Source organism: Vespa crabro, chromosome 11, assembly GCF_910589235.1.
Source record: "Vespa crabro chromosome 11, iyVesCrab1.2, whole genome shotgun sequence".
Taxonomy (NCBI): domain Eukaryota; kingdom Metazoa; phylum Arthropoda; class Insecta; order Hymenoptera; family Vespidae; genus Vespa; species Vespa crabro.
The window spans coordinates 494,070-518,861 of NC_060965.1; the positions used below are offsets into that span (position 1 = coordinate 494,070).

A 24,792-nucleotide genomic window follows, 5' to 3' on the forward strand; every position below is an offset into this window, starting at 1 on the left:
CGCCACCACCCGTATACCATTGGAAACTTCATTAGACTCTCCTTCTTTTCCTTTTGTCAATTTCCTTTCTCTCCTTCGCTCTGCATTTCCTTAAGCCTATTTCGCATGATAGTTTCAAGATGAATATTATATTTGAGCGATCAGATTAACTAAAGTTATACGAGTCACTATTATACTAATATTTTGTTTCTCTTATCTACTTGTAATTTAATTTTCAATTGCTCAATTTAAGCAGAGAACATGTTTTTCGATAAAAATAAATTATATCAATTCTAGTTAATTTTTATTCCAAGTTTCTACATATATATATATATATATATATATATATATATATATACGTAAACTGTATAAAACCAAAACAGATATTACGTGGTCTTTTTAGGCTGCCTGCCTGCCTGCCTGCCTACTCTAGTGTGGCTCTTGGTGCCTCTGGTTCAAAGTGCCGTAGACATTAAACATTGTATTTCATATTAAACGTAAAAAATGTCGCGAAGGGCGATTAAAGCCATAAATTGGGCAGCAATAGCAGAAAGAGTTCCAGAAGAACAGAAACAAGTTTTCGTGGCATTTAAAACAAAATCTGATCAATATTTACGTCGGTTAGTCCAAAAAATAATCTATTATTACATAATATAATATTTTGTAATATTTTAGTGTATATAAAAGAAGTAACAATAAGCAAATATGTTTAATTTGATTTAAATGAAAAATCATTATATATATTTTAAATATCCTTTATAGTATGGTGATATAACTGTCAAATGATTTATTTATAAGTCCTACTTTTTCTTACATTTCATTTTTTATTACAGAATGATGGCAAATCCTGAATCTTCACCACAACTTAACTGGGATTACTACAAAAAGAATGTGACAATACCTGGTCTTGTTGAAAAATTCAAGAAAGAGTACGAAGCATTAACAGTACCATATCCAGCTGACAAATATACTTCTCTTATTGATAGTGAAGAAAAACAGATGGTAAAGTATTATTCAGTTATATATAAGAAAGGTAGTTTAAAATATAATATAAATATATATATGTATATATATATATCGTATGTCTTTTTGATGTATATTTCAAAATGTTTAGCTTATTGATGTTGAAGAATACCGCAAAAAATCTGAAAAAGAAATTGAGAATATTAACAAATCTATTAGTACTCTAAAAGTCATGATGCCATATGCTGAAATGACAATGGAAGAATTCGTGGAACATCATCCAGAAACTCATAGTGGTGTAGTAAACAATCCTTCGATCTGGCCACATACACCTGAAATGAAAGAAGCCGAAGAAGCATCTCTAAAGCCTCCTGGACAAGATCATGATCATTAATTTATTTCTACAAGTTTATAGCAATATCGTAGTCTATAAATATGTAAAGAATATTATTGGCATACAACAAGTGATGTTTGAATTAACCTGTATCCACAAAAAATTAAATCCTAATACATTTTAAGAAATGTTTTTGATTTATACATTATTGTAAATAAATACATACAGCATACAGCATGATATAATGTTCTATGTGTAACATAAAATATTTATTAATAAGGTACTTTGTAGTTTTTTCTACATATTACAAATGTTTTACAGAAATATATAACTCTCCGTGATCCTTCAATATATACTAATTGCAATGAATGATGAATGATTATTTTAAACAAGTGATTAAAATATATCTCAAATAATTAATAAAAGTTTACCATTTATATTTAAACGGCAGAGAACTATATCCATTGGTTATAATGGAATAAATAAAATTTGGTTTAAATGCAATTCTATTCATATATATATATATATATATAATTTTATTCATATGTATATATAAATTTAATATTTAAACGCTTGGAAAATCTTTTCGTAACTGAATAAAAACATGGGATATATCTGTTTTCCTTTGACAATATGATATAATTCATTTGTAAGTTCTGATTGGCTATCTCCATATTGGCAATTAAAATAATTTTTCGTTTATAAATTTATAATTTTAAATTAAATTAGTTAATTGAAAAATATATTTAACAGATATTTCCTCATATTATTTCACATAATCAGTATTTTGTTTATTTTCAATAAATATTGTGAATGCAACCTTAAAAGAATATCGATCATAAGAACGGACTTAAACTTTGTAACGTACAGTAATAGAGTATCCATACTGTGTACTATTTTGTTTATGCATATGTTCAGTATGCGTTTGCTACATGGTTTGCGAAAATCACGCATGTTGTGCGCTGATTAGCTTATACTTCTTTTTTGATTAATCGATTGCACAATATTTAGTACATTTTACGAAAAGTTATTGTCGAAAAAAGGTAATATTAATGTTAATAATAAATTATTTCTTAATGTTATGCTTTATAGACATAGAAGGTGTCTACATTTTGATACACATAATTCTTTATAATTCGATCTGTCCGTTTCCTTTATAGTTTAATATTAAAAATATTTCTATACAAAAGTATATATATATATGTTCATATATATTCATATATATTCGTATACATATGTATATATATATTTTTATATATATATATGAAACTTTAATTTATCTTATAAATAATTTTATGTTTCCGTAGATGTACTTTTGTCTATTTTTTTTTAGAAATAATCCATTCAATTATATTTTACTTTACGTATTTGGTTATGATACGTTGCTTTTTTCGTAATATTTGTCCTAATCAAGTTTATTTGTGTAAAGAATTGTTTTTTATTGAGAAACTATGACATATATCAAATTGATATAAAAATATAAGCTATGTGACTTTAATTTTCATTTAGCAACAGAAGTACGTTTTTTTTTTTTTATAGTACATAATGCATTTATGATAATAATTAAAGAGTGAAAATAATTATGCTTCTTTGAGAAAATGTTTGAACATTAAAATAGTTTTGTGAAATAATATTATGATAGGAGGATGGTTGTGTAAACAAATTGAAATATCTGTGTATATTTGTGTTTCAGTGCGTTTGTAAGATTAATTTATTTGATTGGATCTATTTATGTGTGAATTAATGAATATAATATAGTATATATAATACATTTTTTTTACTTATATTTGAATATGCCTAGATATTTTGTATTTTAATTAATCATAAGTTATATGCATGAAATATATAGGTCATGCAGACCATCCGCAGAGTAATGTAATGAATAGCTGTGGGAGCTTTAATACTAACACGAAGTTACGTGGACTGAGGAACTCAGAGACACTTGAAGAGTCTCCTTGTAATAGTCAAGGAAGTGATATTGAAAAAGGAGACGGAGGTACTCTGACCAGCTACGGTATTAACGATTTTAATGTCCCTCGTGGCACTTTGGTCATTTGCCAACGAAATTCCAACAATTATTTATCAGATCATTCATTCTCCAAGTTTAAACCAAGGTATATATATTTTATTTTGATAAAATATATTTCTTCATTGTCTTATCATTTTCATATAATATTATACTATATTTGATAACTTTGAAAAAAGTATATTATAATATTTACATATTATCATAGAATTAGTGGGATACCACGCAATGAACCTCGAATGGCTCGTGGTAGCAGTTCAGGAGATCGTGGCAGAGGAGGCTTACGTGGTCGAGGTTTTAAGAAAACATCTGAACGTGATGCGAATACAGAGTCCAGTTATCACTCTACACCTAAACCCAAGTTTCAAGAATCGCTGAAAAATCAGGAAAATTCACAGAACAAATACTATGATGACAAAAGAATAAACGGTTTAAATATATTATTTTCTATAGATATATATTTGTCTTTTAAATTCATGTTAATAATAATTTTGTTGCATCATAGAGGACTCCAGAATTTCCAAGCTTCTGAGGCGGTTATGCCGTGAGGATGATTATGATCATTTCATGATGCTTTGCAAACAAGTACAAGAAGGTATACTAGCACCTGAAAATCAAAGATATATAAGACGGAACTTGGAACATATCTGTGAAAGCTTATTGGATATTTTACATTCTGGTCCTGGACCAGATGCAAAGCAGCATGTGACAAAATGTTTAGGTCGTATCGGATATGTCGTAGATCAAGATTTCAAAAGGTATTCATAATAAATTATAAGTTTATAGGTAGAAAAAATATTTATCTTCATGGTGAAGATTAACTTCATTTTTGTTATTTTAGATTTATAGAATGGACTTTTAGTAAGTATTCCTTGGAAAGAAAAGATGACATAAAATGTCTATTAATAAAATCTTTTGTTGAAATGCTCAAACTGGATGCAGAAACACCAAGATTAAAGGAATTCTCAGTGGTATACATAAAATAAATTTCTTCTGATATAGAAAATATATTTAAAAAAATATATGTTTTATGTGTCCTTTGCATGATGAAAACAGTATACATATACATATATAATTTATTTATTTATTTCAGTCTATGATGTCACAGTTGCAATCAACATTGGAAAATGTTGATAGATCGGATTTATTAGTGGCAACAGTGGATGCCATATTATTGTTAATCGAATCATATCCTGAAACTTTTTCCAATCATTTTCGTGATACAGTTGATATTTTAGTGGGTTGGCATATAGATTCAACACAGCAAAGATCCATTGTAGCTTATGCTAGTAAAAGCTTGCAAAAGTTACGAACATTTTGGATTGCAGATTTGCAATTTACGTTGACTTTATTAGGACAATTTTTGGAAGACATGGAAAGTTATGATGAAGAATTGACTTTACCTGAATTTGGCAGAAATTCACCTGGCGATGAAACATCACCAACACCTAAAGAATGTATACTTCGTATTACATCTTTGATATCTGTGTTCAATACTGTAACTAAAAGTATATCTGATCATTTGAATCCTAATCTTACACCTAATGTACAATGGTCCTTTTTAATGGATTGCCTATCAAAAATGTTGAAAACTGTAGTAAAGGCAATTGAATTGAATGAAGGTTATGAGGAGTGGTCGCAAAATCTTATTGCACCATTTGAAAATAGTGAAAATGTAATTAAATGTGCAAGACATATGCATTCATCGCAAAAGTATATTGAAACACTTTTAAAAAGTTTTAATAAGGAAGAAATTAGTGAAGAGAATTTAATAAAGATGCTCAAATGTTTATATATTAACAAGAGAAATGATAATAAAAATTCTAAAATTATGCTTGATAAAGATATCTTAACAAAAGAAAAGGAACAATCTTTGATGAATATACTTGCTTCAATGGAATTAAAAAGAAAAAAAAATGTCGATCTGTCAGAAGAAAAAGAAGAATTGATCATGGTTGCAAATGAATGTGCATTTTTGCTCCTAGGATACATTCAAAGTCGTGTAACTAAAAATCACGATCTTCTTTATAAATTTATCGATCTTCAATTGCAAAGAGTCAACATTTTTTGGGATGATACAATTATTTCTATGTTGAATACTATTTCAAAAGTGATAAAAGAGGTATCAGCCAATTTGCCTTTGGAACTGGTGCATAAGTTACTTGGAAAAAATTCAACCTTATTAAAATTAAGGTTCAGAAATTCAATATCCATACAAAGTGCTAGCCTTGGTGTATATCATAGTCTCTTGAGTTTGAAGAATATTCCGTTATTACAAGAGGCATATAGATATATATTAGCTGATTTAGAAATGGCTTACAAACTTATTCTAAGAGATATTGATTGTTTAGTCATAGACAATCCTTTCACTAATGTGCAATATAAAAAGTCAGATGCAGAAATTGTTATTATTTTTATTCTACGTGCACTTTCAGATATAGGTAAAGTATAATAAAAATAGAGACATGTATAATTCTCATTAATGTTAAAATATTTGAAATCTTTATTATTTTCCAGCAAATGCAAGTAATTCAATAATTGGAATGTGGGCATTAAAACCGACTATTTTAGAACTCCTTGCTGTTAAATTAAAACCATATGACCCAGCATTGTCTATTGCCAGTCCATTGTTACAGTACAGCATTTTGTATCTACTTTATGCACATTGCTCTAGGTAATATATTTTTCATATTCTTTTTGTTTCTTCTTTTTTTTTTTTTTTCTTTTTTTAAATATATGTGAAAAATATATTTATTTTTTTATCAATTTAAAAATGCTTAATAATTGTTAAATATACAAATTTAATAGATTTTTTATTAGAAGTTTTATTTATATAAAATTGATTATTTAAGTATTAAATTTTTGTTAAATTTTTGTAAAGTATTTTATGTAATTTGAAATTCTTGCAGGTATAATCATTTTGTACCAAGCTCTAGCTTAATAACAGGAATAACTGCATGCCGCCCAATAGATATGTTTCCTGGAACGTTAGATGTACCAACGACGTCACCTACAAGCGGTCATTTATCTATAATACTTAATCTTATAGCAAAGACATATAACAAAAGAAGTCCCAATAGAACATTATTACTTTTATCTAATTGGATGCAAGAGATTTGTATACAATCTGAAAATTACATTGGTATTTTGAGTAAAACTAAGGAATGTGAAAATGTTATTACCAGTTTAATCGCTTGTGGTGCTACAACTGATCATGATATTTTAATTGCTATTTGTTCTATTTTTGAAATTTTATTGAGTTCGAAGAATGTTGTGTGGAGACAAGAAATTTATTCAAGTATTGTTGACTTTGCAATGTTACATCTGACTTCATATGATAAGCATGTACGTGAAAAGTATAGTCAACTACTTATAAACGTGCCTCTTAATATTGTTATTCCAAAATTGAATAAAGAATGCTTACCGTCAGAAACAAAGGTAAGTTGTTTTTACGAAACGACATATGAAAGGTTCAACATTTATTTTAACTATAAAAAGTTTCTTTTTCATTTAAGTTGCAACTTTATGAAGAATAAAGATAACAAAATTTTATATTTAATTATTTTCCTGTATATATTTTCTATCATCTATAGTATGTTTTGTGTGTATTTTGTACGTGTATATTTTTTAGAAATTTCAAGAGATTGAGAGTTATTCATTAGAATCTTTAATTCTTGCACAAAGATTACACATGAGAGGTAACAACAATGGCGAAATGCAAGCACAATATTTTAAAACCTACATGGCATTTTTATTGCAAGAACATTACATTGATGCATCCGGTTTAGCTGAAATATTTACTTTGTGCTGGCCAACAGTGTAAGTTTAAATTCTTAATTTTTATTTTTTAATTATATTATTTATTTTTCACTAACTTCTCAATTATTTATTAATTTGTACTTGAAGGTCTGAAAATGAAATAATGACAAAAATGTATGCGCTGGCACTTGCAAATTGTTCTTTCTTATTTTTTTGGTGTGGCCTTGAGGCTGCACAACATTGTGTGATTAATAAATTGCGTACTTCTCTTGGGAAACCGCAAGAAACATTTACAAGCATTGAAGGAGCCTTGAAAATTTTGGCTCGCGAGATATCATACAATCCAGAAATAATGAAAAAAGATAATCGTGGCTTAGATTATCTGTTGCATGAGCATACACGTGTAAGGCTTTTTATAGAATTCCTGGAACATTTAGAAAGAGTTATTCACAATGCTGCAGAAGGATGTGCCGTAGCATTATCACCCTTATCAAAACCAGTACGAACTTTTTTCCACACTAATAAATCTACATGTAAGGAATGGTTAAATCGCATTCGTTTGGCTTTATGCGTTGTTTCATTGCATTCGGGATTGGCAACAGCAGCTCTAAGAAATGGTCAAAGACTTTTAGAAGATCTAAGCATTTGTGAAAATACTCAAGGTATTGAATTTGAGAGAGCAACTCTTTGCACAGCTCAAGCTATGGTTATGTTAGGAGAAGCAGAAGCATTACAAGGTCTTTACATTTATACAAAAGAAAAGGATAGGAAATTTCCTTGGCTGAAAGCAGCAATGGAAGAAGCTGCTGGTCATTATGAATCAGCTGCTGAAAATTATAAACAAATTATCGAAGAGCAGTGGTATACCATGGATGAAGATATAAGAGGTGCAAAAATAGACGGTGACAATCAAGTAGCAACATTTTGTATGCAACATCTTACGAAGTGTTATAGAGCTGTTAACGATTGGTCGCAGTTGGAAACATGGAAAGTGATAGAAAGTGATATCCTGTCTCAAGAAAAGAATATGCTTTTAAAAAAACAAATGATGGAAAATATAGTTCCTCAGCAGGCAAAATGTCTAAAAAAGTTTGAAGCTGGTGAAATTATTTCTCTGGAAGAATTATCTAATTGGAACTTATTGGATGAAGAAACAAGAACAAATTGGAGTTGTGCTAAGACTCTTATAGAATGCAACAACACTTTAACTAATATTGCAATGAGTGCTCATATCAATGAATATAAAACTTCATTTGACAAAGACATACAGAGATGTCAGAAAGTAGCAGCAAAAACGATGGAGGAAGGCTTAAGAAATGTACCTTCAGAGTACCTAAGTGATTCTGTATTAATACAATATTCTGCTACTAGCTTGAAAAATTTATTAGCTGGGAAACAAAACAATGTATTCGAATTATATAAAGAGGATAAAATTAATAACTTGAGTACTAGTATTTTGACACAAATTTTATGGTGGTCAGATTATTTCTGTAAAACGAATAATGCTATTTCTAATGAAGTGGCTAGCTTAAGATTACATGTGGTTCGAAGTGCAAGGAAAGAAGGGAATTTTAATTTAGCAAAACGAGAAATGGTTAAGTATTTCAAAATTGAACAAGACTTATTCCAGATCAAAGATATACAGGGTTGCACTTTTACAGAGATTATAGAAAAAATGCTTACAGAGTCTATGCATGTGAAATGGTCTAAAAATAATATGCGTGCGTTTAGAGAATTTGCAAAATTGTTATATGATATGGAAAATATAGAGGAAGCATTGAAAGTATGTAGTGCCACGTCGTTAGGAATTTCTCAATCTATTGTAGGCGGAGAACAATTGGCAGATTTAAGAGAAACAGGAACTAAACTTTTACTTACTCTTAGTAAATGGATACAACAAGATGCGAATATAACTGATAATCATCAATTAGAAGATTTATTAAGATTTGAAGCTGTTCACAATGATGGTTTAATGAATAAATTGTTCGGAGATACAACAGATTTGATACCTACGTCAGATATGATAATTGGAAAATTAATGCAATTAGGTGTAAATCAATGTCCTGATCTACCTTTAGCATGGTCTAGCTTTGCAGCATGGTGCTACAAGTGGGGTAGAAAAATTGTTGACAATTCCAATTCTGGCCAACTTACAGATACAGATCGAATAAATATACAATCTCTGTTACCTATAGATATTACGGAAAATGATCTTAATGCGATTTTTTCAATATTGAGTCAAAACAAAACCATTCCAGAAGATGAGGGTGATATAGATACGAACGATATAAATACGTCAGAGATGATAGAAAATCAATTACGAAATGTTCCAATTTTATGTCATGCCAGTAATGAACACCTTGGCATGTTAGTTGATATATGGAGGCAAGCTCAGAAACGAATTTATTCTTATTACGAATTATCTGCGAATGCTTATTTTAAATATTTGCAATTAACAAATAATGAAAACAACAATTGCGATACTATCACAGCTACATTAAGGCTTTTACGTCTTGTTGTAAAACACGCTTTAGAACTTCAGAATGTACTTGAATCTGGACTTTCAACAACACCCACTGGTCCATGGAAGGAAATTATACCGCAACTATTTTCAAGACTTAGTCATCCAGAAGCATATGTGCGAACCCAAGTTTCTGAACTTTTATGCAGAGTCGCAGAAAATTCCCCCCATTTGATAACTTTTCCTGCTGTGGTGGGAGCTGTTTCTGGTCAAAGAAAAAATTATGACAAAGTGGTTTATGAAAGGGCAGAAAATGATACATCCCAGCATAATGATTTAGATTATATAGAAGAGGATAATGAATCTACTTATAATGATGAAAATCAAGGCTTTATGGATGCTTGTTTTGCACAATTGGTTGATTGTTTATCTAACAGAATCCCAGATTCCGTTAGCCAAGTGAAAATACTTGTTAAAGAACTTCGTAGAATTACTTTGTTATGGGATGAATTATGGTTAGCAACATTATGTCAACATCACACAGAAATTAGCAAGAGATTTGAACAGCTTGAATTCGAAGTTCAAAAAGTACAAGACAATGCTTGGCTTACCTCAGAAGAGAAAGATAAGTTAATTGCTGAAAAGCACAGGATCATTTTGAAACCAATTGTATTTATCCTTGAAAATCTTTTAGCAATGACATCTGTGTCAGCAGAAACTCCACATGAAAAAAGTTTTCAAGACAAGTTTGGCCCTACAATACAAGAAGTAATTAGTAGATTAAATAATCCGAAAAATCCTGCAAAACCTCAAATGGCTGGATTGTCTTTAAAACATTTAGAAACAAAATTAGCACAACGTGTACAAAAACGGACTACTTATTCATTGTCAATGACAGATATTAGCCCAGTCCTAGCTAATTTAAAGGATACATGTATTGCTATGCCAGGTGTTGCTGCTATTGGCAATAAAGTTGTTACTATTAAATCTGTTGACAATAATGTACAAATATTACCAACTAAAACAAAACCTAAAAAGCTTATGTTTCATGGTTCAGATGGTTATACTTATACATATTTATTTAAAGGATTGGAAGACTTACATCTTGATGAAAGAATCATGCAATTTTTAAATATATGCAATACTATGATGTCTAAAAACAATGATACTAAGAAAGTTTACAGAGCACGTCATTATTCTGTCATCCCTTTGGGCCCACGATCTGGTCTTATACAATGGGTTGATGGTGTTACGCCATTATTTGTTCTTTACAAACGTTGGCAACAGAGAGAAAGTGCCATGGCAAATAAAAGTGGTAACACAGCAATTTTGCGACCTTCTGAATTATTCTATAATAAATTAACTCCATTATTGAACGAAAGAGGTATTGCATTGGATAATAGAAAAGAATGGCCTCTTCAAGTGCTTAAACAAGTATTATCAGAATTAATGGTAGAGACTCCGAAGGATTTATTAGCTAAGTTAGTAAATTTTCTAAACTAAAATTCAATAGTAATATTGAATATTATTAAAAATTTATAAATGATCAATATTGCTTATATATAAACTTTGTTGAATTTTAGAGAAATCTGGTGTAACAGCATTAATGCAGGATGTTGGTGGCAGGCAACTAAAAATTATTCATATTCTGTTGCTGTTATGTCAATTATTGGTTACATTATAGGATTGGGTGATAGGCACTTAGATAACGTATTGGTTGATCTTAATACCGGAGAAGTGGTACATATAGATTATAATGTATGCTTTGAAAAAGGAAAAACCTTACGTGTACCAGAAAAGGTACCTTTCAGGATGACGCCCAATATTAAAGCTGCTTTAGGTGTAACTGGTGTTGAGGTCAGTTAATGTAAATTGGTATCTTTATTTATATAATAATTATGTTTCCTATTTTATCTTAGTGCTATTAGTATAATTATGTTACAGGGTATATTTCGGTTGGCCTGTGAACATACTCTTAGAGTTATGCGTAGAGGACGAGAAACATTACTTACTTTATTGGAAGCATTTGTATATGATCCTTTAGTAGATTGGAGAGCTGGAGCTGATAATAGTATTGCAAGTTATGGAGCATGCCAAGCTAGGGCGAGATGTACTGGTATAGGACGAAAACAATTAGAACAGGAACTTACACGAGCTATGTTTGCCGTTAGAATAGCAGAAATGCGAGCGGAATGGCTTGCAAACAAGTATATTCATATTATTGAGATATTTTTATTTAGCAATTTATATGTTAATTTATAACATATAAATTATATACTTTATTTATTTTATAATTATATGTACGAATAACTTATATATTTATATAGGGATGAATTAGTTAAAACTTTTCCTTTGCTATGTCATCACTTAACATGTTGGATTGAGGCAACTGAAGCATCACAGCAGTGTCAAGATTTATTGCAAGATAGACATCAACAACTTGCACTAGTAAAAGAGGCTCAGGCAATGGGACGTAATCATGCATTATATTCAGTGGTAAAAAGATATAATACGTTTAAGCGAGCAAGAGATGCGCATGAAAAAGCTAGAATAGGATTGAAGGAGAAAATAGATGAATGTGAGAAGCAAATTAACATGCACAATGTAAGTTTCTTTTTTTCTTTTTTTTTCTTTTTTTTTTTTTTCTTTTTTTTTTTGAATATAAAACATTGTAAACTACAATTCATTAAATTTTACAATTGATATTCTTAGATTGCATTGGCTTCTGTGAGAGGACCACAACTAGGCCAATGGTTAACGGAATTAGGAACGTCAGCTACACGAGAAGATCATGTTGTTTTTGATCTCGTTAAAGAATTTCTACAGAATGCTGGTCAAAATCAAATGATTCTTCAGTGCGAGCAATCTGAGAATGAATTAACACAATTAGCTACTCAACAGTCTATTCTTATTCGAAGTTGTTTGGATCTTATGAGTCAATATTCAGCGATATGTAATCTTTATCCAATAAGTATTGTTTCACAACATCGTACAGTTGTTTACCATGCTTGGGCAAATAAGTTGCTGGCATCAGGAACGGTGGAAGCTTGTCATGAAGTTATTACTCAATTTGAAGCAAATTTTGGCCAAATAAATGGAAATAATTCTCAGGAACAACAAATAGTGACATTTTCTTATCATATGCAAGCCATCTTGAATGAAGCAAATGAGAAGTTTAAAAAAGCTTATGAAAGGATGGTATCCGAGGGTCTACCAGAAGCAATTAGTAGAATTGAAAAGGCGTATACGGAATCAAGAGTTCAGATTACAGGATTTTTAAGACGTGAAAAAGGTGCGGAAAGAGCACTTGAGTGCGTTAATATAACAGCGCTTTGTGCTTTGAACAAAAGATATTTAATGATGGAAGGAGCTGCTAAATGTGCAGGAGATTGTTTAGTTGATCTTACATCAAGGGAAGGAGATTGGTTTTTAGATGAAATGAGATTGATGTCATCGTTAATATCTGAACTTGTTACGTTGATACCCGAGAATCATAAAACGAATAACGATCCAAAAATATCCCTTGTATTGAAATGTCTCAAAAGTGCCGATTCTATCTATAAAGGATTACAAGAACTTAATTATAATTTTCATACAATTATTTTACCAGAAGCCATGAAGACGATTATTACAGAGGAACCAACTGTAATTAGGATGATAAACGAATTAAATGAAATAATCATGTCGACAGGAATACCCCTAGGCGATATTCTTAGACAACTGGAAATACATCTTAGATTTACTGTAATGGAAATGGAGAGTCCACATGCTATGGTACAAAATTTAGTATCCAACATGAGATCACGATTCGAAACGTTACTATCTAGGCCTGCAGATATTCAAGAACTTAATCACGATGAGACATTAACACCTGGTCAAATGCTTTTAATGGGTTTCAATGGATTATTTGAAAAGTTGCAAATGGAAGGTAATGCTCTGGTGGTTACATTGAGTTCCCTTGATATTCCAATAAATTGGAAAAAGATCGACCAAATTAGAGAAGCTAAAGAAATGGCTGCGCCTATATTTAATAAAGCAGCGCGACAAGTTTTAGAAGATATTTTCCTGATAAAGAGATTATATACAATACAGGAATTTTTTATAATGTGCAGAGATATTGCTACAGCATTTAGAGGGGAGATGGCAAATGTTTATGACGACGAAAGATTAAACAAACCAGTAAGAGTATTTACTGCAGATTATGTCTCGAGACAACTCCTTGGAGTAATGACCCAAACACTTGCCATTGCATTATGCTTTTTACTACAAAGAATGGGATTAAATGTTACTACTGAAATTGAACAAAGAGATATTGGAGCAGAGAGCAAAGTTTCAATCGAGGAATTATGTAGAAAAATGGTTGATTTATGTTTAAAACAAGGTTTGTTTACGGGATCTGTTCTAGCTCAAGCTAGTGCATTGAGTAGTACATTAGAGAGTGCTTGGAGAAGAAAACAAAGTGCAAGACTGGCGCAACAAGGTGTTGAATTAGCACGAGCTAGCGTACAAAGATTGCAACTCCAGCTAACAGCACATAATTGGTTATACGAAGATAATTTTCTACTGAGATCTAATATGAGTCCCATGAATCCATTAAGTAAGTTACGTTGATATGGTATTTTCAAATTGATAAAATCCCGATATATATATATATACACACACACACACACACATATTTTTTTTTTTAGATCGTTCTGCCTTTATGTTGGAATTAAGAAAAACAGCTGCAGCTCTATCTAATTTACAATCAAGAGTATGCGAGGCACGAGAGCAGCAACAAAATCTGGTGTCCAGCGCTATTCAGCGTCTAAAATGGGCTGCTGGTGCAAATCCAGCATTAGGCGAAGTCATGTCGGCATTCGACAATGCGGTATTATCTTCGTGTGAAAAATTAACGCAACAACATAATCTTGCGGCCGCTGTTATCAATACTTGTAATTCTATATTACATTACGAAGCATTACGGACTAGAACATCGGAAAGTGTTACCCACGATGCAAATTTTATCAAGCTTGTTAAGCATTGGGAAGAGAGTTGTTTATTAACAATTAATTTAACAATTACTGTTAGTCCAATAGAAGAAAGTCTTATTGAATTATTACAGTTAGAAAATAATGTCGATGCCAACTGGTTGAAACAAGCGGAGAAACTTATTTCTGAGGCGATCATCGATACGCAAAAGAAATTGCAAGAAAAGCAAGATATTTTGCACAATGCACATGATTGCTTAAGAGGACGAGTGACGAGCCTTCAGAATATACTTGCAGAACATCATAAATTAATGTCCGATGTTCGAGTTCTATTAAAGACTATGGTTAAACAAGAAAATATTATCGGACTGCAAGAATTTTTAAATACTTACCGATCATTCACCGAAACCTTATCTACGGTTGTAAAAGAATTAGAATCAGACAATTTAGATCCCACAAGAGGCATTGGTATAAAGTCTGAATTAGAGAGTATGGCGATTATAGTACCGAACTTATATAACGAGTTGTTGGAATTTGCTAGTGAACACAGATTAAATCCAAATAAGGGATCAGAGAAAGAATGTTCTCTTAAAAAGAAAGCTAAATTAATGAGACAAGATAGCGTATGTCTTAGTCCTAAAAAGGGAATTCCTTTAGCCAGGGATCCAACTACAGGAAAAGGTATTTATCTCTTTTATATATAATATTATTTTATATGGTTAATGGTCGGCATAAATATATAATATTATTTTATGAAAAAATATTCTTATAAAATAAATAATCCATTTCATTTATTCACAATAGCTGTTCAAGAACGAAATGCGTATGCGCTAAATGTATGGCGACGCGTGAGAATGAAATTAGAGGGACGAGATCCATATCCAACGCGCAAGTATACGACGGCCGAACAAGTGGAATACGTAATACGTGAAGCACAAAGCACTGATAATTTAGCTCTCTTATATGAGGGCTGGACACCATGGGTTTGAAGGAACGAAAGCAAACGCAAACGCGTTGATGGTTAAACTCTCGTCTCATATGGTACTCTAATTTGTACCATTCGGTGGTCTACAACGTAGAGGCAAAGACGTCTGTACGATCAGGTGTTATATCACCTAGGAGAAAAGTCAGCACAAGTCCGGTTAATGGTCGGCTGTGCCAACGCAACGAAAAATCTTGCGAGCTGACTAAATCTACTCTGGGCTCTGATTCTATGATTATCTCAAAACGATCGTCTATGTTGTTCATACAATCCTCTCCTATCTTACTGGTCATGGTCTTCTATATCAGATTGCTTAATGCTCTACTTCAATAAGCTCTATTGTATCTTTCGTCTTTGTTAAATGATGCAGAAGAAAACATATGTTTTTGAAAAGTTTTAACAGAGTAGAGTTCAGAACATAACAATGTTGCAAGTAGGGTGATTATTATTGAAAGAAAGGGAAAACTTGCAGAATGTATCGAAAGAAATCTTATTGAATGTTAAGCCTGCAAAAGTTTCGACAAATAAAGACAAAAGTATAGTCACAAGTAAGATGGGAAACTCCAAAAGTTGAAAATTGAGATAATACAAGTGGAACGCGGTGGTCTGTGTGAAAAGAAGGTATATAATAAATGATTAACAAAAAGAGAAAATAATATATTAATACCCAATTGGTACAGGTAAATATTATGTTTAAAGTCTAATACATTAACGTTGATACGTCACTTACAGCTGAACAACGATATGGGAAGAATATTTTGATCGACATTGGGTATTAAGTTTCTTTTTCCTAAAGTTTAAGGTATTATTTAATCAAAGGTTTATAATGTTTGGGAAAAACATAGAATCTGCCGGGTGTTTACAATAATGAAGTATCAATGAGAAATATTAATGAGAAAAATGTTCAGCTGAGAATCGTATTGAGAAGATCTATAACGATGTAAGTGTCAACGACTATGATGATCGTGATAACAGCATCTATGAATATAATGTACAGCATGAGAAGCACTTTCTTGTCAGAATACTATAAATCTGATGTCGTTATTTATGAGTTTCATTACTGATATACGTTTAGTAGAAGATCACTTTATAATTTATAACAGAACAATTTATAATTTTATACGCATGTATGCAGGAGCGACGTGCAGACAGGGTAGTAAAATAAGATCATGGATAGAATTAAAAAGTATAATACTTCACTTTTCATATGCAAAAAAGTACATCTGGGTATTCAAAGAGGGACCAAGGAAACGTTGCTATAAAATTAATAGATTCTCCAATTTTTAAATTCATGTATGAACGCTCAAACGAAATTCCGTCTATACTGATTTCATATTAATACTAATAATATTAAAAAAAAAAAAAAAGAAAAAAAAGAAATAAAAAAAAAATAAAAAAAAAAATAAATAAAAAGAAAAGGGAAGAAACAAAAAAAAAAAAAGAAACAAAAAAACAAAGACAAAAAATATATCTATAAAAAACAGATCTAATATCTTGAAAACCTATTAATCTTCTTAATCTAAATTAAAGGAATCAAAGTTTTTTCGTTCATTATTTCCCATTGGCAATAGTATGTGTGAATATATATTTTTTCCTATTGATCACTGTTGTAAAAATCCAATAAGTTATTGATAATTCTATTATATTTGATATACAGAAGAACAGAATAAACTACCCAGAGTGCAGAAATTATTGATTATTAAATAAACCATTAAATGTTAAAAGAATTTATATTTCCGTACAATGATTATGAATTTTTGTCAAGATTCTTATTTTAGATAAAACTTGGAGATTTTATTCTTTGATGTTTATCCTGTCACACGTTCTGTGGTATACATGGCATTGCAATTTTATTTAAATGCAATATTAATGTTACAATCTATTCAGTTATGAACTCTCAATCATTTTCACATAACATAAATATCTTTTATTTAATAAAATTTTAATCCTCCTACACACACGATGTTGTACATTGATCAGTGATTTTATTTTTACAATTATTAATTAATAATAAAAATATGAAGTTTTATTTATTTTTATAGCACAGGAGGATTATCAATATTTTGTTCCATGATGAAATTCAATTTAAAAGAATTATTTAAAAGATCTTCATATATTTTTACAAATAGTTATAATTATTTAAGAAAGAAGAAGGAAAAGTTTAATTCTATTTTTTCCCTTCATAAATGAATACCCAATATAGAATAAATAATGGAAATTGCAATATTAGAAAATAATATTATATTTCTCTTAAGAAATTATAGAGTATTAGGAAATATAAATATAATTTTTAAAAGTAACGTCAAGCTATTCAAAAACATTACTCTTCTATTTTGCTATCTTTCATTAATATTTTGTGCATTTTTAAATATATATTTTATTTTGAAAATATCCTAAATATTACTTTGGATAGAGACAATTTGTAATAACTTTACTTTTATAGATCATCAGTTTCAATTAATCCTATTATATGGGTATTCAATCAAGGGATAAAATAGTTTTTATTATGTATTTTCATGTATTAAAATGTCATCAATATCAAATAGAAAAAATCTTCAAAATTGTTTTTACATCCAAATTTCTATATTATCAGTGTGTTTTAAATGATCTATTCTATAAAAGCTTAACTAATTTTCTTGAGAATTTATGTTATGTTCTATACATTAAAATTATTTTCTTTTATTTCATACGTTGTTTAAACTATCTAATATTTGTAACAATAAAATTGAGAGCAAAATTAAATCTTGCTTATAATAAAAGTGTTTGTTAAAACAATAGTGCGTTTATTTTGTAGAATTGAATATTGCTGTATCAATCATGATTATACTATAATTATGTTAGTTTTCTACAAGAATTTTTGATTGCTTATCATTATAAATTTCTGGGGAGGGGGACGGGGGTGTCACAGATTAATTAAAAAAAAAGAAAAAAAAAAAATATTAGTAAAATATAATAGTTTCAGGTATATGAGAAATAATGTCATTATATAATGAAGTATATTTAGTTTTATGTTTGTACACTAATGCAATTCCAAATTTGATTATGCAATAAAATTTCATTGTAATCAGTATGGTAACAGAAGGTAGGACAGACGAATATGAGTTTGAATAAATTTCATTGTAATTCAAATTGTACATTATAATATTCAAACATAATATATTCCCATGTCCTCATTCCTCTATTCCTCTTTTCATCAAATAGGGACAATATCATGTACATACATATAAATATACATTTAATTCCCTTATGCAAATTAAAATTAATAATAATAATAAATGAAAATTTCTATCATATAATAAGTGCGTCAAATAACAACTATAGGAGGATTATAGACAATATATGACAAAAAATTCTGTTATTAGATTTCGTTATCCATGACTGACTCTCTAAGAAGAGACTCATTGATTCTTATAAAATGATTTTCCTATATTTTTTATTTATATTATTAATAACTATTGTTATTAAGTTTCTTAATTGTATATTTATATATTTTGTTGCTGTCCGATATTATTTGCATATTTTTATCTTAAAATATCTTCTGATATGCAAACGTGTAGAAACAATTGAGAAATTATTTAAATTGCATAGATTTCAATACATTTCTAGCTCAATGTAAATATATAAGGCATATTAAATATAATTCCTCTTTTTTGTTTAAATCTACCTGGCCAGCACTTCACATGTATGTATGTATGTATATATATATATATATTATTCAAAAACATTTTTGATTAAGTATCCCTTTTAAGAAGGTGATCAATTTGACTTTTATACATATCCTTGACGTCTTCGAGATCTAATCGTAGCTCTTGATTTTCTTCCACTTTTTCTCCATACATTTGCAATAGGGCATCATATCTAGTTTGTATTTCATTTAGGTTTTCATTTAGAGCTTGTATTTCTACAATTTTATTGCTCAAATCTTCCACTTTTAAAGTTAATACAGATAATTCTGCATTAAGTGCATCCCTTTCAATGTTACGTCGTGATAATTCCCATTGCAGTTGTTGTATTTCGCCTAGAGATTAAGAGTATATATATATATATATATATATATATATATATATATATATAAATGAATTACTTATAAAAATATAAAAAACGAATGCTTCCCGTACCATCCCTTTGCTTTAATTGCGCTTGTAAGTTTTCGAAAACAGACGTACTATTGGATCCTGCTCTAAGATTGCCATAAACTGCAGGGAACCTTCCTGATCCATTATCAAATACTGAATCGCTGAACTGGAAACATTATAATATGAAAACATTTGTTTATTGTGATATGAAAGTATTAAATCTTCTAACTACAATTAAATACGAATCTCAATATACATACAGCTGGCCATACACTACTTGCACTACTCACAGAGTCTCTCTCAATACTAAGAGTAGGGCTAAGTCTAAGTTCGTCATCGATATTTTGTTGTTGTTCTAATATAGCATGATTTTTTCTTTTTTCTGCATCTGTAGCTGCACGTTCAATAGCTACTTTATTTTCTAATGCATTTATCTCTCTTTTAAGATCTTTAATTTGATTTGAATGAGACTGTTGAAGCATTTCCACAATTTGCTGATGACTGCATAAAAAAATACATTAAAACTATTGAAGAATTTTTCTCTTACCATTTCTTATTTTCGTAATAATCTCCTACCGTAAACTCTCTTCTGCAAAAGTTTTATTTTCTTCTACTAGTTTTTTATTTTGCTCCTCCAATTGTTCTTTCTCTGCTTCTTTAGCATTCATTTTTGATTCTAAATGAGATATTTTAGCTTTGAGATTTATATTTTCTTCCTTTAAACCACGATCCATTTCTAGTAAATTTTCTAATTTTGTTTGTAACTCTGCATTATTTTCGTTAAGTACTTTTTCCTGTTTCATGAAAGTATTTGATTTGTGTACTAAATTTGCTTGAAGTTGTTCCAATTGTCTTAATAATGGTTTTGTAGCTGTTGAGACAGATTCAGATAATTCTTCACTTCTTGCTTCTGCATCTGCTAATCTTTTTAGTAAGGTATTATTCACCTGTTTAAGGAACTCTTCTTTCCTATATTATTGAAAAAAAAAAAAAAAAAAAAAAAAATATATATATATATATATATATATACATATTTACATAGAAATATAGACATGTATGTATATTTAAATGATAATTTAATAACAAGATACAACTAACTTAACATTTGCTTCTTCTGTTTGGCGCAGCTTAATTTTGAGCTCTTCTACTTGTGCAAAAAGTTGGCACGATTCACTGGCATTGTCTACAGCTTGTTTGAGTTCCTGTTCTGTATCTATTAAATTCTTTTTTGTTTCTGTTAAATCCCTATAGAATAGAAACTGACATATAGACATTAAATATGAAATACTTATTATTAAAAATTACGCGAATAAAAATCGTTAGTGTATACTAACAATTTTGCAACTTCTAAACTTTTTTTGTAAGCATCCATTTTATGCAATGCATTATCTAATTTTTCTTGTAAAGTTAAAATTTCCTTTTCTTGTTTCTTTGTTTTTGCTGTCAATGTATGTACAGCTTCTATTTGTGTTCGTTCAACTTCTTCCTTTGCATGTAATGATCGTTTCAATCTTTCCAACTCTGAATTTTGTTCTTCAATAAGTTCTCTGTAATTGTGTTGAGAAGATTTAAATAAAAACTACAAACTGAATTATAGTATATATCATGATCTAACTTATAATCTATAATAGTGTAAAATAGTGTAAAATAATGTTACTTTACACATACATACTTTTGATGTTTGATAAGAGCATCATTTTCTTTTTCTTTAACTCTCAATTTTTTTATTATATTGCTATGCAATAATTGTTGTTTACTAAGTTTCTCTCCTTCTTCTCTAAGCTCTTTAATAATTTCATCCTTTTCTGCATTAATACTGGACATTTCTTGGGACGACAATCGTGTTGCTGCTTCTTGTTTTAATTGTTCTAGATTTTTTCGTAACGTATCTCTTTCTCTTATAGCTTGCTGAAATTTTCTTTCCAATGCTGACAAGCGTTGCGTATACTCGTCTGTGATTTGATTTAAGCTTTGACTTTGTTCTGCACGTTTTTCAAAACTATCCAATTGTCTGAAATTGGAAGCACGAATGATGTTCTTTTTAGCAATGAAACAATCCTTTGTTTAGCTATTATTAAGTATATATCTTTTTAACATACTTGAAACTAATACTTACTTCCTTAAACTATTGTTTTGCTCGTGCAATTCCATATTTATTCTGCTAACATCAATCAATTTCGATTCTCGCGCTTCTAATACTTCAGTCATTTCTTGAATACGTTTTAATAATTTTTCTATTTCTGAATTGGTTTCATCTGAGCCTATACTAATTTCACTAAGTTCTCTGGAATGACCTCTTGTCTTCAATGTTTTTGTCAACAGATCGTTTCCTTTGGATATCTGTAATTTTGCTGGACTTTGCCTTGACTGAGTGGAGCTTGAATCTCCATTAGGGCTAAATAAAAAATATTTTTAATACATTGCCATTGACGTTAAATAATTTTACCATTATTATGACATGATGTACCTTGATATTACTTCAATATCACTCGATGTTGTAGTTTCTAGTTCATCCCCGCTTGTATGTCCACTAGTCTGATCAGATCCAATTTTTACCAAATCAGAACGACTAAAACTAGAAAATACAATGTTGAAACATATACGAAAAATATGAATATTCTAAAAGGCACGAACACACACCTTTCTGAAGAGATTGGTGAATTTTCACGTGCCACATCCGTTGAATGAGCCTGCACATCTATAATTTCATGCTTTTCTACCATCGCATCTGCTAACATTGTTTTTACATAGGAGCTAGTTGTTAAATGGGTTTCAACAACTTTAGTAGCAGCAGAAGAAACTAATGTTGCATTATCTTCAGAGCTGCTTTCGATCAGTGTTCCTTCGCAACTAGAGTCTGTTAAAATTAAAACTTGATCGGTACATTCAACTGGTTCTGTTCTCTGCAATTGTTCATTTTCATTGTCACCTTCAACTTCTGGTGGTTCTATCGTTAATTGACTAAATGGATCTACTTCCATTATTTTGCTTACAGACTCTAGATGTTCTGATTTATGAATTGGTTGAGTTGTAATAGGTTCTAATGGTAAATGTAAATTGTGTTTTTCTTTTAAAGAATCAAGACTTGTATTTAATTGTGATTCCATAGAAGATTTTAATAAACCTTGCTTGCCTTCCTGATAAGATTCATGCATTTTAACATTTATACCAGTAAACTCCAGTTTTTGTTTTGTTTGATCATATTGTTGAAATGTTTCCATAATAGTCATCACAGTACTTTCAGATGCAGAGGTATAAGAATCTTCAGCTAGACTTAATTCATCCACGTCATCAACATCTGGTATTATTTCAACACTTTCTGGCGAAGCTTTATTACTGTCTATGACAGATAAACTATTACTTGTTTGAGAAGTGACAGAGTTATCGTGTAATGATGCATTACTAGCATTGTTAGGATCTGTTTTATTTTTCTCTATGGATGATAAATATGGAGATATATTCAAAGATGATACATCTTTTTGGATAATATTACCTTCATCTCCCCACATATTAATATTGTCTTCACAAGGAGTAGTAGAATCATCTCTATCTAATATAGAAGACGATTCAGAATGTCTTTGTTCTATAGGCGATAAATAAGGACTACTATCACTCTTCCATTCTCCTAGAATTTCTACAGAACTTGGAGACGTTACCAGACTATCTGGCAATATTTCCACTGATTCTGAATTCACTTTAAGACCTACAGCACATGGCCCTATAGAATCACTAACCGAATTAGCATCAGATTCTGGAGTTGTAGTGCAATCGGTGTTTGATTGAGAGCCAAGAATTTCTACACTTTCTAAACTCTTTTTATCACTATCAGAAGAAATGATAGATATTCTATTTAATGTACTACATATATTTGATTCCTCTTGATTATCTTCTTTCTTCTGTTCTTCCACTTCATTTTCACTGATATTTCTTTTATTATCTTTTTTATTAACAACATCGTCTAAATTTTGAGTAATGTCGTCTTCATTCACATTACATTTTACCACATTAATATCCTTTTGTGTTTCATGTACTTCAACTTTAATAGTATTTGTATTTTCTGATGAATACTTTTCGTCTTGTTTACTAGATTCTGATGGAATTTCATTTGTAGATTTTTTTAATGCATTAACATCAGATTTTTCACATGATACTTTTGAAACATGTATAGGTGATTCTTCACTATCTTTCAGAATAACAGAAAATTCTTCGCTAGTTAAATTCCCAGGAAGAGACGACGACGGTGTAAGCTGACGTTTCTCTATATTTTCTATTGACGTACTTTGTAATGACTTGGAATGTTTAATATTACTTGTTATACTTTTATCTCCAAATTTAGGAATTTCAAAAAATGATCCTGTGAAACTTCCCCATATACTGCTAGTATTCTGTTGTTTTTGACTTGATACTTTAGTTTGTGAATTGCCTTCTTCGTCGCTTTTTAATTCCCAAGTTGCAAAAAAGTCTGATGCTTCATCTAAATGAGTTTGAATTACCTTTTCCTCTTCATCTTTAATATCTAAAGCTTTATCTATAGTTTTCTGAGCTTCTTTGAGAGCAGATTTTGCCAAATTGGCAAATCCTGTAGCATCAAACCAACTCATTCTTCTTCATATCTAAAATGGATTAATATATTTCATTGAGGAATATGGCTAGATAAAAATTATATTTGTACTCAATAGATATTAATAATTTAAAAACCTTGACTACCATTAGCAAATAGAATTCTATTGTTGAGAAAGAACAATTTTATAAGATCAATGTGAAATATAATGTAAATAAATAAACCAAAGGATTTGCTTGTATCTATTGGAAAAAAATGAAAAAAATGATAAAATTATCAGCGCCACATTGTTCTCAAATATGAAAAAAATAAATATTTAAAATTATTAACAACGTTACTTGACGTAGTCGAATGAAGAATCATTAGATGAACCTTGTATTAACATTTTTTTTGGGATAACGTTCTTCGAATATCCTTTTTTTCACAATATCAAAGTTTTTACGTGAACCTCTCTTCGCATAAAAAAAAGATAAATGTGACTTTTGATAATACTTAGGTAACAGCTACGTGTACTTGTCAAAACATAATTAGCAGTCGACAAACTTGAGCAGATCAGTCTTGTCAACCTATTCTTTTATTGCCAACATTATTTGTGAAAATATTGGATTCTTCGATTTTCAATGTATTGTCATATGTTTTTCTTTATCGTCACTGTAATTCCGATTATTTATTCAATTTATT

General features: G+C 29.9%; 3 protein-coding genes across 5 annotated transcripts; 2 read left to right on the forward strand and 1 right to left on the reverse strand.

Annotated features, from left to right (window-relative positions):
* The first annotated feature begins 382 nt into the window (after positions 1 to 382).
* Positions 383 to 1,516, forward strand: LOC124427950 (ATP synthase subunit d, mitochondrial-like). Its single transcript, XM_046971429.1, has 3 exons — positions 383 to 599; positions 813 to 981; positions 1,094 to 1,516. Exons 1-3 carry the CDS (start codon positions 484 to 486, stop codon positions 1,334 to 1,336), a joined length of 528 nt encoding a protein of 175 aa, XP_046827385.1. The 5' UTR covers positions 383 to 483; the 3' UTR covers positions 1,337 to 1,516.
* Positions 1,517 to 2,199: 683 nt separating this feature from the next.
* LOC124428204 (serine/threonine-protein kinase SMG1) lies at positions 2,200 to 18,603 on the forward strand. 2 transcript variants are annotated; one of them, XR_006943107.1, is made up of 17 exons: positions 2,200 to 2,319; positions 3,126 to 3,390; positions 3,511 to 3,731; positions 3,808 to 4,060; positions 4,144 to 4,273; positions 4,396 to 5,743; positions 5,820 to 5,976; positions 6,212 to 6,740; positions 6,934 to 7,121; positions 7,209 to 11,003; positions 11,106 to 11,379; positions 11,467 to 11,729; positions 11,850 to 12,126; positions 12,235 to 14,119; positions 14,211 to 15,173; positions 15,297 to 16,095; positions 16,207 to 18,603. XR_006943107.1 is itself a non-coding variant. In XM_046972029.1 (16 exons), exons 2-16 carry the CDS (start codon positions 3,155 to 3,157, stop codon positions 15,479 to 15,481), a joined length of 10,704 nt encoding a protein of 3,567 aa, XP_046827985.1. In that variant the 5' UTR covers positions 2,200 to 2,319; positions 3,126 to 3,154; the 3' UTR covers positions 15,482 to 18,603. The 2 variants fall into 2 exon arrangements, 1 of the variants encoding a protein (XP_046827985.1); XM_046972029.1 differs by having other exon boundaries at positions 15,297 to 18,603.
* Positions 18,452 to 24,787, reverse strand: LOC124428205 (TATA element modulatory factor). 2 transcript variants are annotated; one of them, XM_046972031.1, is made up of 11 exons: positions 24,450 to 24,787; positions 22,191 to 24,163; positions 22,018 to 22,125; positions 21,667 to 21,945; positions 21,223 to 21,561; positions 20,885 to 21,097; positions 20,649 to 20,795; positions 20,127 to 20,519; positions 19,841 to 20,051; positions 19,593 to 19,716; positions 18,452 to 19,492 (listed from the first exon to the last, which is right to left on the reverse strand). In XM_046972031.1, exons 2-11 carry the CDS (start codon positions 24,149 to 24,151, stop codon positions 19,206 to 19,208), a joined length of 4,062 nt encoding a protein of 1,353 aa, XP_046827987.1. In that variant the 5' UTR covers positions 24,152 to 24,163; positions 24,450 to 24,787; the 3' UTR covers positions 18,452 to 19,205. The 2 variants fall into 2 exon arrangements, with proteins under 2 accessions (XP_046827987.1, XP_046827986.1); XM_046972030.1 differs by having other exon boundaries at positions 19,811 to 20,051.
* Positions 24,788 to 24,792: the final 5 nt, after the last annotated feature.

Coding starts and splice junctions, on each gene's coding strand:
- LOC124427950 (XM_046971429.1), top strand. CDS start 484: ATGTCGCGAAGGGCGATTAAAGCCATAAATTGGGCAGCAATAGCAGAA. Junction 600..812: donor TCTGATCAATATTTACGTCG/GTTAGTCCAAAA, acceptor TTTTTATTACAG/AATGATGGCAAATCCTGAAT. Junction 982..1,093: donor ATAGTGAAGAAAAACAGATG/GTAAAGTATTAT, acceptor CAAAATGTTTAG/CTTATTGATGTTGAAGAATA.
- LOC124428204 (XM_046972029.1), top strand. CDS start 3,155: ATGAATAGCTGTGGGAGCTTTAATACTAACACGAAGTTACGTGGACTG. Junction 3,391..3,510: donor TTCTCCAAGTTTAAACCAAG/GTATATATATTT, acceptor ATATTATCATAG/AATTAGTGGGATACCACGCA. Junction 4,061..4,143: donor GTAGATCAAGATTTCAAAAG/GTATTCATAATA, acceptor TTGTTATTTTAG/ATTTATAGAATGGACTTTTA.
- LOC124428205 (XM_046972030.1), bottom strand. CDS start 24,151: ATGAGTTGGTTTGATGCTACAGGATTTGCCAATTTGGCAAAATCTGCT. Junction 21,562..21,666: donor CAAAACAATAGTTTAAGGAA/GTAAGTATTAGT, acceptor TTCCAATTTCAG/ACAATTGGATAGTTTTGAAA. Junction 19,717..19,810: donor CAAGTAGTGTATGGCCAGCT/GTATGTATATTG, acceptor TAATGTTTCCAG/TTCAGCGATTCAGTATTTGA.